This window comes from Centruroides sculpturatus, unplaced genomic scaffold (genome assembly GCF_000671375.1).
Source record: "Centruroides sculpturatus isolate CEXI.00-Female unplaced genomic scaffold, Cexi_2.0 scaffold214, whole genome shotgun sequence".
In the NCBI taxonomy this organism is placed as follows: Eukaryota; Metazoa; Arthropoda; class Arachnida; order Scorpiones; family Buthidae; genus Centruroides; species Centruroides sculpturatus.
In genome coordinates, this window is record NW_019384569.1 from 386,650 (window position 1) to 401,550 (window position 14,901).

Below are 14,901 nucleotides of genomic sequence, written 5' to 3' on the forward strand. Positions count from 1 at the left end.
TTCTCGGCACGACAGCGGGTAGTCGGGGCACTCCACCCACCGACACCCACATGGCGGGGTCGGCGACCCTCCGTTTGCTCCCGAGAGACAAATGCAACCGGCCTTTCGGCGCCCGTCTTCGACACCTCGTCTCCCACTGTTTCGTTCCACCCCGTTATCTTCCACTTCTAAAAGGGAAAACACCTCGACGGGTTTTTTTTTCTTTTGGAAATTCCAAAAGGCCGTAGCATCTTACATAATAATACAACGAGAGTATCGTGTTTCAATGCGATCCACTCACAGAATTACTCTACGGTATCAGAACGATCCGAATGAAAAATGTAATCCAAGAATTACGTCACGTTTTCGTTATTGTATTCGTCTATGACGCAATTTACTCATTCGCTAGAAGCCGAATGACATCATTAATCACTGCCATCGAATTTGCTATTCGAGCACCAATCACTATTTCGAAGACATATTTGGCAAATGACGCATTGAGATGACGAAACCAATGAAAGAACCGAAAACAAATACATTAAGAATGTTACCGTCTTTCTTATTTGTTACAATATAGCCAATTATTCCAGTGTAATTGTAACACGATTCCGTGTAATTAATCCAAGAAAACTAGCACCAAAATTTTATTAGCTGTTAGATAATTTATTTCAAAATCTCGTACGGTGTTAGACAAAAAAAAAAAAAAAAACAAATATTGTCTTTTAAACATTTTACAAAATGTGAATGTAGACGAAAGGCCCGGTTAACGTCCGTTAGAGCCCGGTTACACGACAAGACTTTTATTATTAACTATTATAACGCCTCATTACCGTTAGTGGGCGACTTTCCTTCACCTGGCGGACGTTTACCCGTGTTACGTTTCGAAGTGGGTGACAAGAGAAAGTGCAGCTCGGTGTTGGTAAATGGATGAGTAAACCCAGGCCGTACCTTTTTTAAACTCGGGAAACAAATAAAAAAATCTTCTGTTAGACGTTGGAAAATATATAACAATATATATATATCGATAAGAGCTGCCGGGAATAGTCGAAACGGATGGGTTTGGCATTAATCACCCGGAATTAGTTGGCACTTTAACGAAACGCATTCGAAACCGTCCGATGCGCTACGTCTCTACGAAACTTCTGGACTAAAAAAAAAAAACAAAATTGCAACATAGAAAAAAAAATAAAGTCTCGTCGTATTACTTTTCGATGTCGGATAAAGACCAGGCAAATTTTCCTTAATTTTTTTTATGCATTTTGAAGCGGAGATTCGTTGGTAAAACAGGGAATAAACTGTTCTAAGTCGTACTACAATTCACCCACTGGAATGTTAGCGGCGAAGATGGCCACGGTGGCACTCTTTTTTTTTTTTTTTTATTCCTGAGCTTCGGCCTGTTAGTAACTGATGCGTTACCGTACCGATATTTACGCTATATCGGGGTTTTCCGGGAGTGCTTCCTCTCGTCGGGACGATCCCGGTAAGTCGAGTACGTTTCGGGCGTGACCTTTGTTTTGGGAAGGAGAAACGCACTCTCCGACGTTGGATACAGTTATTTAGGGGGGGGGCCCGGACGGTCCCTTCGACGTTTGAGCATTATTATTATTATTATTAATTATTATTAATTTTTTTAGGCCGGCCACCCGACTAGCTTTTATCGTCGGTGTTAGAGGGCGCGACGTCACAGATACGAAAAGTGTTAGGGTGTATGTGTGTGTGTGTGTGTGTGTGTGTGTTTGTGTGTGACCACGGTTACGACCAAAAAAGTCCGGTACGGCTTTCCAAATAAAAAAAGGACAAAACGGAATTATTTTATGTACAGATGGTAAAACATTAATTTTTTTTTTGTTTTTGTTTTTAAAAAAAAAGAGTCCGCGAACGGCTCTCTCTCACTCTCTCACTTTCCCCCCCTCATTTCCATCTCTCTCTTCCTATGGGTCTTCCGTCTTCGTCCGTGGTTCTGGATCGCGCGGACGAAGATCCGAAAGACGGAGTCCGTTTTATCGACGGTATCTTGGAAGTTGAGGCGGGGGTACCTCTGGCATTTGATGAGGATCGGGGGGTGACTGGGGTACGACGCCTGGCGGTACCGGTCGGTGTTCTGGACGAACTTCTATAGGCTTCGACGCTTTCTGCCGATAGATCGCTGCCCGCTCGGCTGGGGGGTCGACTATTGGGTCGGCTAGAAGGTCGGCTACCGGCTCTACTCGATGATTTACTGCTGGGCCCTGCGTTAAAGTAAATTCAAATTATAAATATTCTTAAATATATGTAATGAAATAATTATCAATAGACTCGAAAATATTTTACACTTCTGCAACTGGTTATTGCACCAGGCACTAGACAAGTGCCTGGTGCAATAACCAGTTGCAACAGGCACTTGTCTAGTGGCACGTAGCATTGTTAATCACCGGGCTACCAGAAAAGGGCACGTAGCATTGTTAAATAAGGGCAGAAGGATTAAGCATAGAATATTTTTTTCATTGACAGATCTAAAAAGCCATATATACATGTTTGATAAGGGATGGCATATACCCCTGTTCCTCTAAATAACGCTTCTGCTTTTTTTTTTAATAAAATGTATTCTGTATGACATACTACTTGAAATCACACTAGATTCCAGCTAGTACTAAATTAACAGTACTGAACCAAAACGGAGTAAGGCAGTAGCGTATCCAGAATGAGAATATGGATGTTACTTCAGAGGGGCAGGCATGTGCTCCCTGTCGTTTTTTTTCGAAGAATGTTACTAAATTACCTTAGAATTATTTCAGTTATCTAATCGAGTCATGCGATATGAGTTATTATATTTCGTTTTATTTTAAAATAACAAAACTGATTGCTTTGGTATCAATGGGTGCTTCAGCATCAAAACAAAACCATCTTCTTGGATACGTCCGTAGAGTATCGAAAAGCATATACAGTATTTTTGAGTGTCTAAGGTTGCTAAAAGCAAATTGTCACGCCTAAAACTGCCCGATTTCTTGTTTCACTGTAACGTCTTAGAAACATTAGAATATATGCTAAGCATTAATATGGTATATTATAGAAAGCAGAGACTAAAATAAAAACAAAAAATCTTAGAATCTATATCTTTAACCGAGCCGGATTGAATAAATTTTGGACATTTCTCTAGTCGGATTACTGAAGATATAGATCAGTGAGATGATGAATTAATATGGACATAGTAGCGCAACGATATGTCATCGTAAGAACGTAAATTTTGTTGCGAGTTAGGTTTTATGTAATGCTTAACACAGTGTTTTTCGATTGATACGCGATAAGATATCAGTTTCTGTCAAGGGAATTCGGGAGTGGTCCTCATAGTTGATCACAGATAATACGGATCGGGCTTTCTCTCCATCTTTCATCTACATTGGCCTGCTATTGCTTGTCAGATTCATTCGTAATGGAAGAAATTGTGACTTATCATACAGTTTTACTATGCTATTATCTCTCAGTATTATAATTTCTTTATAATTTGTTCCATCTTTCGCTTCCAGTCAACTGGGATCATCAAAACTTCTCAAATATCTGTTTACATTGTAACTAATGAGTAACTAGAATTTCAACAGATTTCTTCTTATTGAAGACAATTATTCCAAACCAATTTTTCAAATATTCTAATGCCAAAATAATATATATAAATAACATAATTTGTAATTTTCCTAGCTAAACATGTATTACAAGCATACAAAGACACACTACAAATAACAAAATCTTAATTAAAGCATACAATACATACCACCAGGAGTAAGTCGACTATTGGAAGTAGGTGTAGTTCGAGCCCTGGCAGATCTAGCACTGAAACTATCAGTTTCACTAAAACTAGGGCCACTATAATCACTGCTGGTATCTGCCGGACCCGAAGTTCTCCTCTGACGCATTGGAACACTACGTTCACTCTTTTCGCGTACCTAATAAATAAATAAATAAATAAATAAATAAATATCATTTTCAAATCTTCACATTTCTGAATCAGAGATAAACTATAAGTTATTTTTTCTCATATCTAATGAGAAAAATAAGTACAGAGTATTCAGTTTTGTGATAATTTAAATTTTTAAACCTGATTATTAGGCGTTAATTATGTATAAATCTTCAGAAAACAAGTCAGCAAATTTAAATTAATTGACCATAATTTCATTAATTCTGGTGAAGCAGGTAGGTCTATATACAAATTTCTGAATTAAAAACAAATTATACAATGAACACAGTGTAACTAAATTGAGTGGGATACGAGTGTAATTTTTTAACATAATTAATGAAAATATTGTTCAAAATAAAATAATTTCAGTGAAGAATGTATTAATTTTTTAATATCTGTTTACATATTTACATTAGAGCATAATCCTCAGTAGTATTTGTATATATTTTAACATTTTAAAATTGTTTCTTCTAGTTTTAAACAAATTATTTCTTAAAAAAATATATTATTATAATTAAGGTTATTTCAGATTTTAACTTCAAATATAAAATAATTTAAAAATATTTTTATGAAAATGATTTTGTAAATATCACAATACAAAGTTCCTCTATTCCCAAATTCCATTGCAAAAAAAATTAAATATCATTTGCATTTATATAAAAAATAATTGACATTTTCTCATATCAAATTTATTTAAACATGGCAAATGGTTACAATAGTGTGTTAATAGAATAGTAATTAATAGATTGCATATAAAGTTTTAATTTTTATTAATCCATTAAACCAAATATTTTGAAGATAATCGGTAAAAATAATCTGTTATCTTCAGAAATTTAAGGTTTGATAACCTTAATTATAACAACTTTTTGTTATACACTTCTTATATAAACAGAATATTACTATGTGAATTAGTTATTAAACCCAATTCATGATAAAATATTTAAAAATATATATATATATTTAGAAAAGCACTGATGAGCATGCTGAGACATTAGATCATGTTTACCCAACAGTATACTGGAATTCGAGAACCTTCTTCTGACGGTACCGGTCTATAGAAAGATGGCTCAAGACTTTGTACTGGAAGACATCTCAACAGCAGAAATGGAGCTATAAGATGAAATGGTGAAAGCAAACCAAAATAGCAGAAATTGTTAATAGAAATATTGAAAATAAATCTTTTTGTTAATAAGTATTATAGAAGGAAATATCATTTTTCTTTTTATTGTTATGGTTAAATTAATAAAGTAACAAAAAATATAAAATTGGACTATCAATAAGTATGTATTCTATTTTGATTAGCTGTAAAGATTTATAATCTGCAATATTAATAACACTATTTTCTTATATCTATCATATATTTTTATTTTTTTTTAAATATAAATATATGAAGTTTTCAAATGAAATTAAAAGAATTTAAAGAAAATCAGAAAAGAAATCATTAATGTACGAAAAATGTACTTAGTGATAGTCCAAATTTTTTGAAAGAAAAAGTAAGAAAATAAACAATTAAAAATGTAATAATAATAAAAGAAAAATTAAGAATTGTGAAGAATATTTAGAAAATTAATCATTTTTTGTATGTAATGCAAGATTGAAATGGTTAAGTTCAATAAAAGTTTAATAGTCTATAAATATAAATGTAAACAGAGTGTTCTGTTATGTTTAGTGTATGTGTGTGTATATATATAAAATATTTTCCAAGTGGCACATTTCTACAGCATGCATTCAACATCACCTAAAAAATGCAAATTTGTGTAATACCCAACACCAAAAACACTTAGAGTGCAACCTGCATAAAAATTCGTAATCATCATGCATATAGCAAAAACTATAACATCTTCTCGGGTAATATTAACACAAAACCAAACTAAATTAAAACGGAACACATTATACATTACTAGTAATTAGTAAAATTATATTAAAAAATATATATTACAAATTAAAAACAATCATTTCTGATTTGTTATTCTCTAACCAACCTTGGTAATGGGACCTGTTGAGGGTATTGAACCTGCTGAATGGATGAATGAAGACCCTCCACTCTGAGACGATTGTGAGGAATTGGGACTCGGTTTCGGTTTAAATGGAGTCAGTGACTGGCTGACGCCATCGGCTAGTATGAACTGCTCACGAAGTTCTAAATTGGTTCGTCCTTTGGCTAAATATAACACAGACAAAACAGAGACAACACAAAATTGTAGCATGCAACAATAACATGCAGGGAAAATAAAATAAAACAATCTTAAATATATTTTTAAACCTTGAAGATTACATGCATAGCATGCAGAAAAACCCATTATAAAATATGAAACAGAGAAAGTAACAGAGAACAATTTTACAATTTTAAAATTAAAATTTAGTATAACACAGATGATTATGTACTTGAATTACACAAGATATTTCGAAGGATAGTAAAAGACGTTTCGGAAGCAGCTTTATATGTAATGAAGTAAATTATTATAATTATAATATTGTGCAAACTGTGTATAAATGTGTAATTAAATAAGAAAATAAAATTAATAAAAGAATAATGAAAGAAAATAGCTTAATTAGTATAAAATAATGCTAAAAAACTTAATAATATATATTAATGATCTGATAAAATAATGTAAGTGAAAAAACTGTTTCCAGTGCTATTTATTATATGATTAAACTGTAGATTTGTAATGAAATTCAATGATAAAATGCAAATAATGCTTGATTTATATAACAAACATTTCTGAAGCTATTGCATTAATCAAAAATTTTATTTATTACTTAAATTGCAATAAAATATATATCAAAATATAATAATAAAATTTTTAAATCAAATAATTTGAAAGTGAAAAAATAAGTTTACATAAATCTATCACCATCTGTATTTGAAATATATGCTTTAAATTAAAATGATTTAAAAACTGTTGCAATTTTTCTTTAAAATTTTGTTTACATCATTCTATCAAATCATTATTGATATGTATTTTATACAGTCAAATACGTTTATAATAAAATTTTAAAAGTCAACAGCAAACTTTTTTATCAATGAACTTACTAATACAAGTTACGTCAAAAAGAAAAATGAAAATAAAAGGCAAGGTATTAAGTACAGATAGTGCTTATTATTAACAAAATATAATACTTTAAAATCATAAGAATAAAATATGGTTTCAAAGATATATTTTAATGTACTAGTGAAGATACATTTTGGGATTATTTTTTGTTTATAATATTCAATTAATTATAATTTGTATAACTTTTTGTAGATATTCTTAATATACAAATAGCAAAATCTGGCCCCTTGTAACAGTTATTTCCTAATTGCTTAACCAATTTGTTTTTTACTAAGTAATATTCTTATCATTAAGAGCAAAGTGACAGGAATTTTTATTTATTTTTCTTATTAAACAGAACTTAATATATTGTATTTTCTTAATTCTAAGATGCACCATAAATTTGGAATTCAATTTTAAGAATATTTTTATGGGGGAAAACTTTTTAAACAACAGATGCTACAAATTTCTCTGACATATTTCCAGTTTTATCTTGAATATTATTAAAAATAATTTTTGTCTTTTCAATAATGATAAGATATCATCAGTTCAATGGCCAGACTGGCCATCTAGCAAATGCCAAAGACCTGGGCCTTCCAGGACCAATTAACACAATGCTGGAGTTATACAAAAAAAAAAAAAAAAAAAAAAAAAAAAAAAAAAAAAAAAAAAAAAAAAAAAAAAAAAAAAAAAAAAAAAAAAAAAAAAAAAAAAAAAAAAAAAAAAAAAAAAAAAAAAAAAAAAAAAAAAAAAAAAAAAAAAAAAAAAAAAAAAAAAAAAAAAAAAAAAAAAAAAAAAAAAAAAAAAAAAAAAAAAAAAAAAAAAAAAAAAAAAAAAAAAAAAAAAAAAAAAAAAAAAAAAAAAAAAAAAAAAAAAAAAAAAAAAAAAAAAAAAAAAAAAAAAAAAAAAAAAAAAAAAAAAAAAAAAAAAAAAAAAAAAAAAAAAAAAAAAAAAAAAAAAAAAAAAAAAAAAAAAAAAAAAAAAAAAAAAAAAAAAAAAAAAAAAAAAAAAAAAAAAAAAAAAAAAAAAAAAAAAAAAAAAAAAAAAAAAAAAAAAAAAAAAAAAAAAAAAAAAAAAAAAAAAAAAAAAAAAAAAAAAAAAAAAAAAAAAAAAAAAAAAAAAAAAAAAAAAAAAAAAAAAAAAAAAAAAAAAAAAAAAAAAAAAAAAAAAAAAAAAAAAAAAAAAAAAAAAAAAAAAAAAAAAAAAAAAAAAAAAAAAAAAAAAAAAAAAAAAAAAAAAAAAAAAAAAAAAAAAAAAAAAAAAAAAAAAAAAAAAAAAAAAAAAAAAAAAAAAAAAAAAAAAAAAAAAAAAAAAAAAAAAAAAAAAAAAAAAAAAAAAAAAAAAAAAAAAAAAAAAAAAAAAAAAAAAAAAAAAAAAAAAAAAAAAAAAAAAAAAAAAAAAAAAAAAAAAAAAAAAAAAAAAAAAAAAAAAAAAAAAAAAAAAAAAAAAAAAAAAAAAAAAAAAAAAAAAAAAAAAAAAAAAAAAAAAAAAAAAAAAAAAAAAAAAAAAAAAAAAAAAAAAAAAAAAAAAAAAAAAAAAAAAAAAAAAAAAAAAAAAAAAAAAAAAAAAAAAAAAAAAAAAAAAAAAAAAAAAAAAAAAAAAAAAAAAAAAAAAAAAAAAAAAAAAAAAAAAAAAAAAAAAAAAAAAAAAAAAAAAAAAAAAAAAAAAAAAAAAAAAAAAAAAAAAAAAAAAAAAAAAAAAAAAAAAAAAAAAAAAAAAAAAAAAAAAAAAAAAAAAAAAAAAAAAAAAAAAAAAAAAAAAAAAAAAAAAAAAAAAAAAAAAAAAAAAAAAAAAAAAAAAAAAAAAAAAAAAAAAAAAAAAAAAAAAAAAAAAAAAAAAAAAAAAAAAAAAAAAAAAAAAAAAAAAAAAAAAAAAAAAAAAAAAAAAAAAAAAAAAAAAAAAAAAAAAAAAAAAAAAAAAAAAAAAAAAAAAAAAAAAAAAAAAAAAAAAAAAAAAAAAAAAAAAAAAAAAAAAAAAAAAAAAAAAAAAAAAAAAAAAAAAAAAAAAAAAAAAAAAAAAAAAAAAAAAAAAAAAAAAAAAAAAAAAAAAAAAAAAAAAAAAAAAAAAAAAAAAAAAAAAAAAAAAAAAAAAAAAAAAAAAAAAANCTTTATACATATGTTGCTACAATTTTTTCACTACGTTATAGGAATTGTCGTTATAGGAACGCACGTTATAGGGGGGTCGACTGTATATAAAATATAATAAAGTAAAATTATTATTTCAAAAATCTTATCATCTTTCGCATGGAACATGTCCCAAACGTACGGTACAATCTTTTATAGCAACTTAATAACAAATTAAATTAGCTATTTGAAAGTACACAATCTAAGTTATCTTCCTACATAGTTACCATATTTTCTAAATACTTTTTCCAATGGGAGACAAGGAGAAAAATTCCTTTCCGAAAAAATTCCCCACTTAATAATTTTATAGAAGTCCATGACTTCATCTTTAACTTCATCATCATCTGAGAAGTGTAAGTCACTAAGATGTTTCTTAAGAGGTCCATAAAGGTAAAAACCAGAGCTCTGTCTGGACAATGTGAAAGATAATCCATTACTTCCCACTCATACTTTTTTAGCCAGCCTGAAGTCTGTGCAGTATAGGAAGTTGCATTATTTGTGCAGCAGGTGTATCATCCTGTGCATAGTCTGACCTTAGCATCCTCTAATTTTTACCTTTTAGGATCTGTTAAGAAACATCTTGATGACTTCACTTCTCAAATCATTATGAAGTTAAAGATACAATCATGGACTTTTTCAAATCATTAAATGAAAAATTCTTTCAGAAAGAAATTTTTGTCCTTGTCTTTTACTGTAAAAAGCATTTAGAAAAGAATGGTGACTGCATAGAAAAACAGCTTAGACCGTGTACTTTCAAATGGCTAATTTAATTTTTTAATCTAATTTGTTATTAAATTGTTATAAAGGATTGAACCTTACTTTTGGGACATGCCTCATGTTAATAATTCTATTTTATTTTTTTTTAAAGATTTAAAAAATAAAATTTATAGGAAAATGAAAATAAAAGGCAAGGTATTAAGTACAGATAGTGCTTATTATTAACAAAATATAATACTTTAAAATCATAAGAATAAAATATGGTTTCAAAGATATATTTTAATGTACTAGTGAAGATACATTTTGGGATTATTTTTTGTTTATAATATTCAATTAATTATAATTTGTATAACTTTTTGTAGATATTCTTAATATACAAATAGCAAAATCTGGCCCCTTGTAACAGTTATTTCCTAATTGCTTAACCAATTTGTTTTTTACTAAGTAATATTCTTATCATTAAGAGCAAAGTGACAGGAATTTTTATTTATTTTTCTTATTAAACAGAACTTAATATATTGTATTTTCTTAATTCTAAGATGCACCATAAATTTGGAATTCAATTTTAAGAATATTTTTATGGGGGAAAACTTTTTAAACAACAGATGCTACAAATTTCTCTGACATATTTCCAGTTTTATCTTGAATATTATTAAAAATAATTTTTGTCTTTTCAATAATGATAAGATATCATCAGTTCAATGGCCAGACTGGCCATCTAGCAAATGCCAAAGACCTGGGCCTTCCAGGACCAATTAACACAATGCTGGAGTTATACAAAAAAAAAAAAAAAAAAAAAAAAAAAAAAAAAAAAANATTAATAAATAAAAAGTATATTAAATTTTAAAGATTATAAAAACAATTTATTCAATTTATATCAAAAATTGATCATTAGATCTTACTAGACTTTAAGATGCCTTCAATAAATTGCTCTCTGGTTACTTTTCCATCATTATCTCTATCTATTTTACGGAATAAATCCATTACTCTGGATTTCTTATTATTCATCCAGGCTAAGAACTGAAGGATTGATAAAACTTAATACATGGAATAATTCATATTTTATAAACTCAATAAATAAAAATTTGTTATATACATACTCTTTTCCTCCATTCATCAAAATCAAAATTCTTTATTCTTTCCAACTAAATCAAATAAATATGATTTTGTAAAATAAAGTTTTAATAATGATTAAATAAAAAACAACAAGTAGAATTAAAATAATTTTACTTCTAGAAGATAATTGTATTTATCTTGTAAGCGACGCTGTCTCTCCATTGCCAAAAGCCAAACATTACGCCACTTTTCAACCAACTCTCGTGCTTTTGGATGCTTAATTTCAGGATCAACTGCTTGTCTTCTATATCGTAAAATAGTTTTCATTCATGAATATAGATATTTATAAAATATTTAGTTAATAACAATACAAACGTCAATATATACCCAGGAGTTGAGGTTTTCGGTGCCAGAAGACCTTTTCCAGCTTTATGAGGTAATTCTTTAGCCCCCTTCTCGCGAGTGGGTGCCTGATTCTGTTGATGTGGTTGGCGTTTTGATGAAAAAGCTTTCGTAACTCTTTCAACATCGGGTTGTTTTTTAGACATGTCATCCATAAATCCCTAATTAGTTCAAAAAAATAAATAAATAGAAAGAAAAATTAAATCAAGAATAAAGATAATTTAGGTTATAATTAATTAATTATAAAAATTAATACCTGATGATCTTTAATTAATTGTTCTAAAGTAGGAATATCATCAGGTAATGGTTCTGCTTCCAAAGCAGTCAAACTGGCTTCTGCTCCTATTAACCATGCTAACAATTCTTCTAATAAGTCCATAATGTCTCTTAATGATCTTAAATGATCCTGCAATCTTTGTTCTCTTTGTCTTGCCCATACAAATACCTTTGAAGTAAATATTTATGTAAACATTTGCATTTGAACATTTTATCACTTTAATATAAAATTAATTACCTCTTCCCAGCGAGATTGTATAATAGTGATCCAGTGACGAATAACAGAAACTCCATCTGGATGACATTTTTGAAGTATTTCTTGTGCTAGAGAAATTGTATTATCTTTATGGACTTCTTGTTCTGTCATTTCTTCCATGAAACAGTGATGTTCAGATATCTGTTGACGTGTTGTTTCTTCATCTTCTGGTAAAGGTCCAGCAAACCGTAACTTCATTTCAGCATCTGAGAGCCATTCCAAAAGCATATGCACAGCTTTATGCAATCTCTCAGCCTAAAATAATAAAAATACAGTTTTAATATCTAAGAAATATCTTATTTTAATAACTTTATTATAATATTGTATAGTAAATTATTCAAACCTGTTTTAAACTTTCTTCTAGTAATAACTTTTTGTTTGTACTGAGCTGCACAACTTCTTCCCACTTCTTATCCAAAAGTGTCATTTGAGATTGGATGTGTTCAGCATCTTCAACACTTGCAGACTGTAATAATTCTCTTGCCGTACGTCGTACGGATTCCATGCTGTTACCTCGAATATTTAATTCATCTTGGAATGTCTAGAATGAATAGACATATATATTTTATTCATTCAAAAATATATGATGATTATTAAAATACATCCATTATCTGAATAAAAATTACTAAAATAATATGAAATATATATGACATTTTGTATAATAAATGATTTTCAGTTTATTAATTTAATCTGTTACTTTGACTTTTTAAATTTATCAATGTATATATAAGATTTTGAAATTACCTTATGCTGATCAACTAATGCCATAACAGTATCTAAATCACCATATAAGAATTGTTCTTCTGACAGAGTTGTTTGAGCTTTATCTAACCAATCAATGAGAGCTTGAACAGCATCTTTAAACTGACCAGAAAACAATAAAGCTTCTTCTAATTTCTGTTGTCTGAAATTATAATTTGAAAATCAACATTAATAAATGTTCTATAAATATTGATCAAATAGTAAAATTGAACATAAAAACAAAGTTGTTAATTTTGTTAACACCAAACACAAAATCTAAAATATTTTTTAACGAAGCACGTTCTGTTTTTTCTTGTTCAACAAAAACATAATTCTTCTTAAACCATTCTGTTCAATAGATAAATATAAGTATAAGGCTTAAAATATTTGATTCATCTTATTGCCTCTTGTTATTATTCCGTCTTGTTGCATATATTTAGAAAGACCATGATCAGAAAGAAGAATATAGCATTTCTTCTTTGTGTTTCATAAAAATCCATAACAACTGTTAGGATGCGTTCAGACAAGCTTCTTCTTATGTTACATCTGGACATCGAGCCAATCATTGATTGGCCAGACGTCAAGACATTGAGTTGTACTAATAAAATGATAAAAATTATAAAATTTTATTTTGTGATTTCAAATATATTTTCTGTTCACTAAATAAAGTAAGTGCTTTAATCAAAATTATAGTTTAATACATGTATTAGGTATAAAACAGCCAATAATCCACTTATGTAAGTTTATTAGAATTCTAATTTCTTGAGGCACACAAAGTTAAAATCATGATTCCACAACAATATAAAATAAATTGAAGTAATACTGTAGAAGAAATTCCAAGAGTAGAAAATACTAATGGATAATATATTTATTAGCTATTGAAATATTTCAAACAAGAAAATGTTTTGTAAAAAATAAGTTAAGCAATATGATACTTTTCCTTTCGGCTACATCAGTTATTTGCATTATAGTACATAACATTGATAAGATTATAATTTCAAGCCAGTTAACACTTTATATTAATAAATTTGAAAATGTTATTTTTAGGCAAATTTAGATTGTTCTTTTAAGAAAAAATATATTACATATCTTACAAAACTGTTAACTGGAAAACTTACCTATCCACAGATTTTGAGCAAACATTATTCCATTTATTTTTCAACTCATCCATCATATCTTGCAGGACAGGGATATCAGTTTTTGGTGCTTTTTCTTTTAATGTACGACCATTTTTCATTGTAGCATCATAGTTTGGCTGCTTAGAGCCTAGAGCCCTTTGAAATTCTTTGTGTTTTGCTAATAGTTGTTTTATCTTCTCAGGATCATTACCTATATGAGTTGTACTATCCAAGTTGCTCTCTGCTTCATCCAACCACGTTGTCAATTCAATCCATGCATCATGAAACTGGAATCAATAAAATCAGCATTTTTGCATATTTTTCAGAATTATTTTATATAAAAATATTTCCTCTTATAATACCTCTTTAGCTTCTTTATAACCGTGATCCAATGCTCTAGTTCTTTCTGCAGCCTTTGAAACAACTCTTTCCCATCGATGTTGAACACTGATTAGTAGATTTTTGATCAAGATAACATCCTGTTTTTGACTAAAGTATTTCAGGTGAGTTCCTTTCTTATCAAGATTGAGCATTACTTCCCTGTGAGTGCCAACGTCTTTTTGAAATGCCTGAATTCATCAAAATAGTAAAATATTAAAATTGTTATGTTTATACAATTTGTTAATATTTTATAGACATAATAGTTTTGTTACTTTATGCTCTTCAATTTGTTCCATTACAGCATCCATAACTCGACTAACAGCTTTAAGGTTGCTCATATATTTTTCTGCATTTGTAAGCCATTCCACAAATTCTTGAAGAGCTTCATGAAATTCTGTGGCCTCCCTGAGAGCAATTTCTAATTTTATCTGTGAAAATATAAATTTATTAAATAAAAATAGAAATTTTGAATTTTAAAAGTAATAAAACATTTTAACAAACCTTTCTGTCATTAGCACGATTAAGTACATTATCCCATCTCTGCTTTAATGTTTTCAAATTGTGTTGAAGATTAGTAGCAGCACCTTCATTTGATCGTTTCAGATAATCTTGTCCTTGCTGCATTACAGCTTCTATCTTGTGTCGATTACCATCTAAATCATTGTATAATTCCTGAAAAATAGCATTAAATATATAAAAATGACAGAAGATCTATGATATCTTAAAATTCTATCAAGTAATTAAGTATAGAACAGATATTCCAATCAGCTGCATGATAGCAATATATAGAAAAACCTCTAATCTTGGATTCTCTCTTTCTCATATCACTCTTAAGTCAAACTGAATTGTTGATCCCAGAAAACACTTTATATAATATAATGTATTTTTCTAT

General features: G+C 27.2%; 1 protein-coding gene across 1 annotated transcript in view; it reads right to left on the reverse strand.

The window, feature by feature from the left end:
• Window positions 1-1,311: 1,311 nt before the first annotated feature.
• LOC111624135 (microtubule-actin cross-linking factor 1-like) overlaps window positions 1,312-14,901 on the reverse strand; it is a 126,278-nt gene continuing 112,688 nt past the window's right edge. Inside the window, exons 74-90 of the mRNA XM_023366930.1 lie at window positions 14,511-14,681; window positions 14,282-14,437; window positions 13,991-14,197; window positions 13,629-13,915; window positions 12,514-12,673; window positions 12,113-12,310; window positions 11,752-12,024; window positions 11,494-11,682; window positions 11,223-11,398; window positions 11,010-11,139; window positions 10,880-10,924; window positions 10,682-10,799; window positions 9,306-9,406; window positions 5,890-6,291; window positions 4,914-5,096; window positions 3,725-3,896; window positions 1,312-2,207 (exon numbers count right to left, since the gene is read on the reverse strand). Coding sequence (XP_023222698.1) covers window positions 1,891-2,207; window positions 3,725-3,896; window positions 4,914-5,096; window positions 5,890-6,291; window positions 9,306-9,406; window positions 10,682-10,799; window positions 10,880-10,924; window positions 11,010-11,139; window positions 11,223-11,398; window positions 11,494-11,682; window positions 11,752-12,024; window positions 12,113-12,310; window positions 12,514-12,673; window positions 13,629-13,915; window positions 13,991-14,197; window positions 14,282-14,437; window positions 14,511-14,681 — 3,285 coding nt within the window. The 3' untranslated portion in view covers window positions 1,312-1,890. The remainder of the gene's footprint in view (window positions 2,208-3,724; window positions 3,897-4,913; window positions 5,097-5,889; window positions 6,292-9,305; window positions 9,407-10,681; window positions 10,800-10,879; window positions 10,925-11,009; window positions 11,140-11,222; window positions 11,399-11,493; window positions 11,683-11,751; window positions 12,025-12,112; window positions 12,311-12,513; window positions 12,674-13,628; window positions 13,916-13,990; window positions 14,198-14,281; window positions 14,438-14,510; window positions 14,682-14,901) is intronic.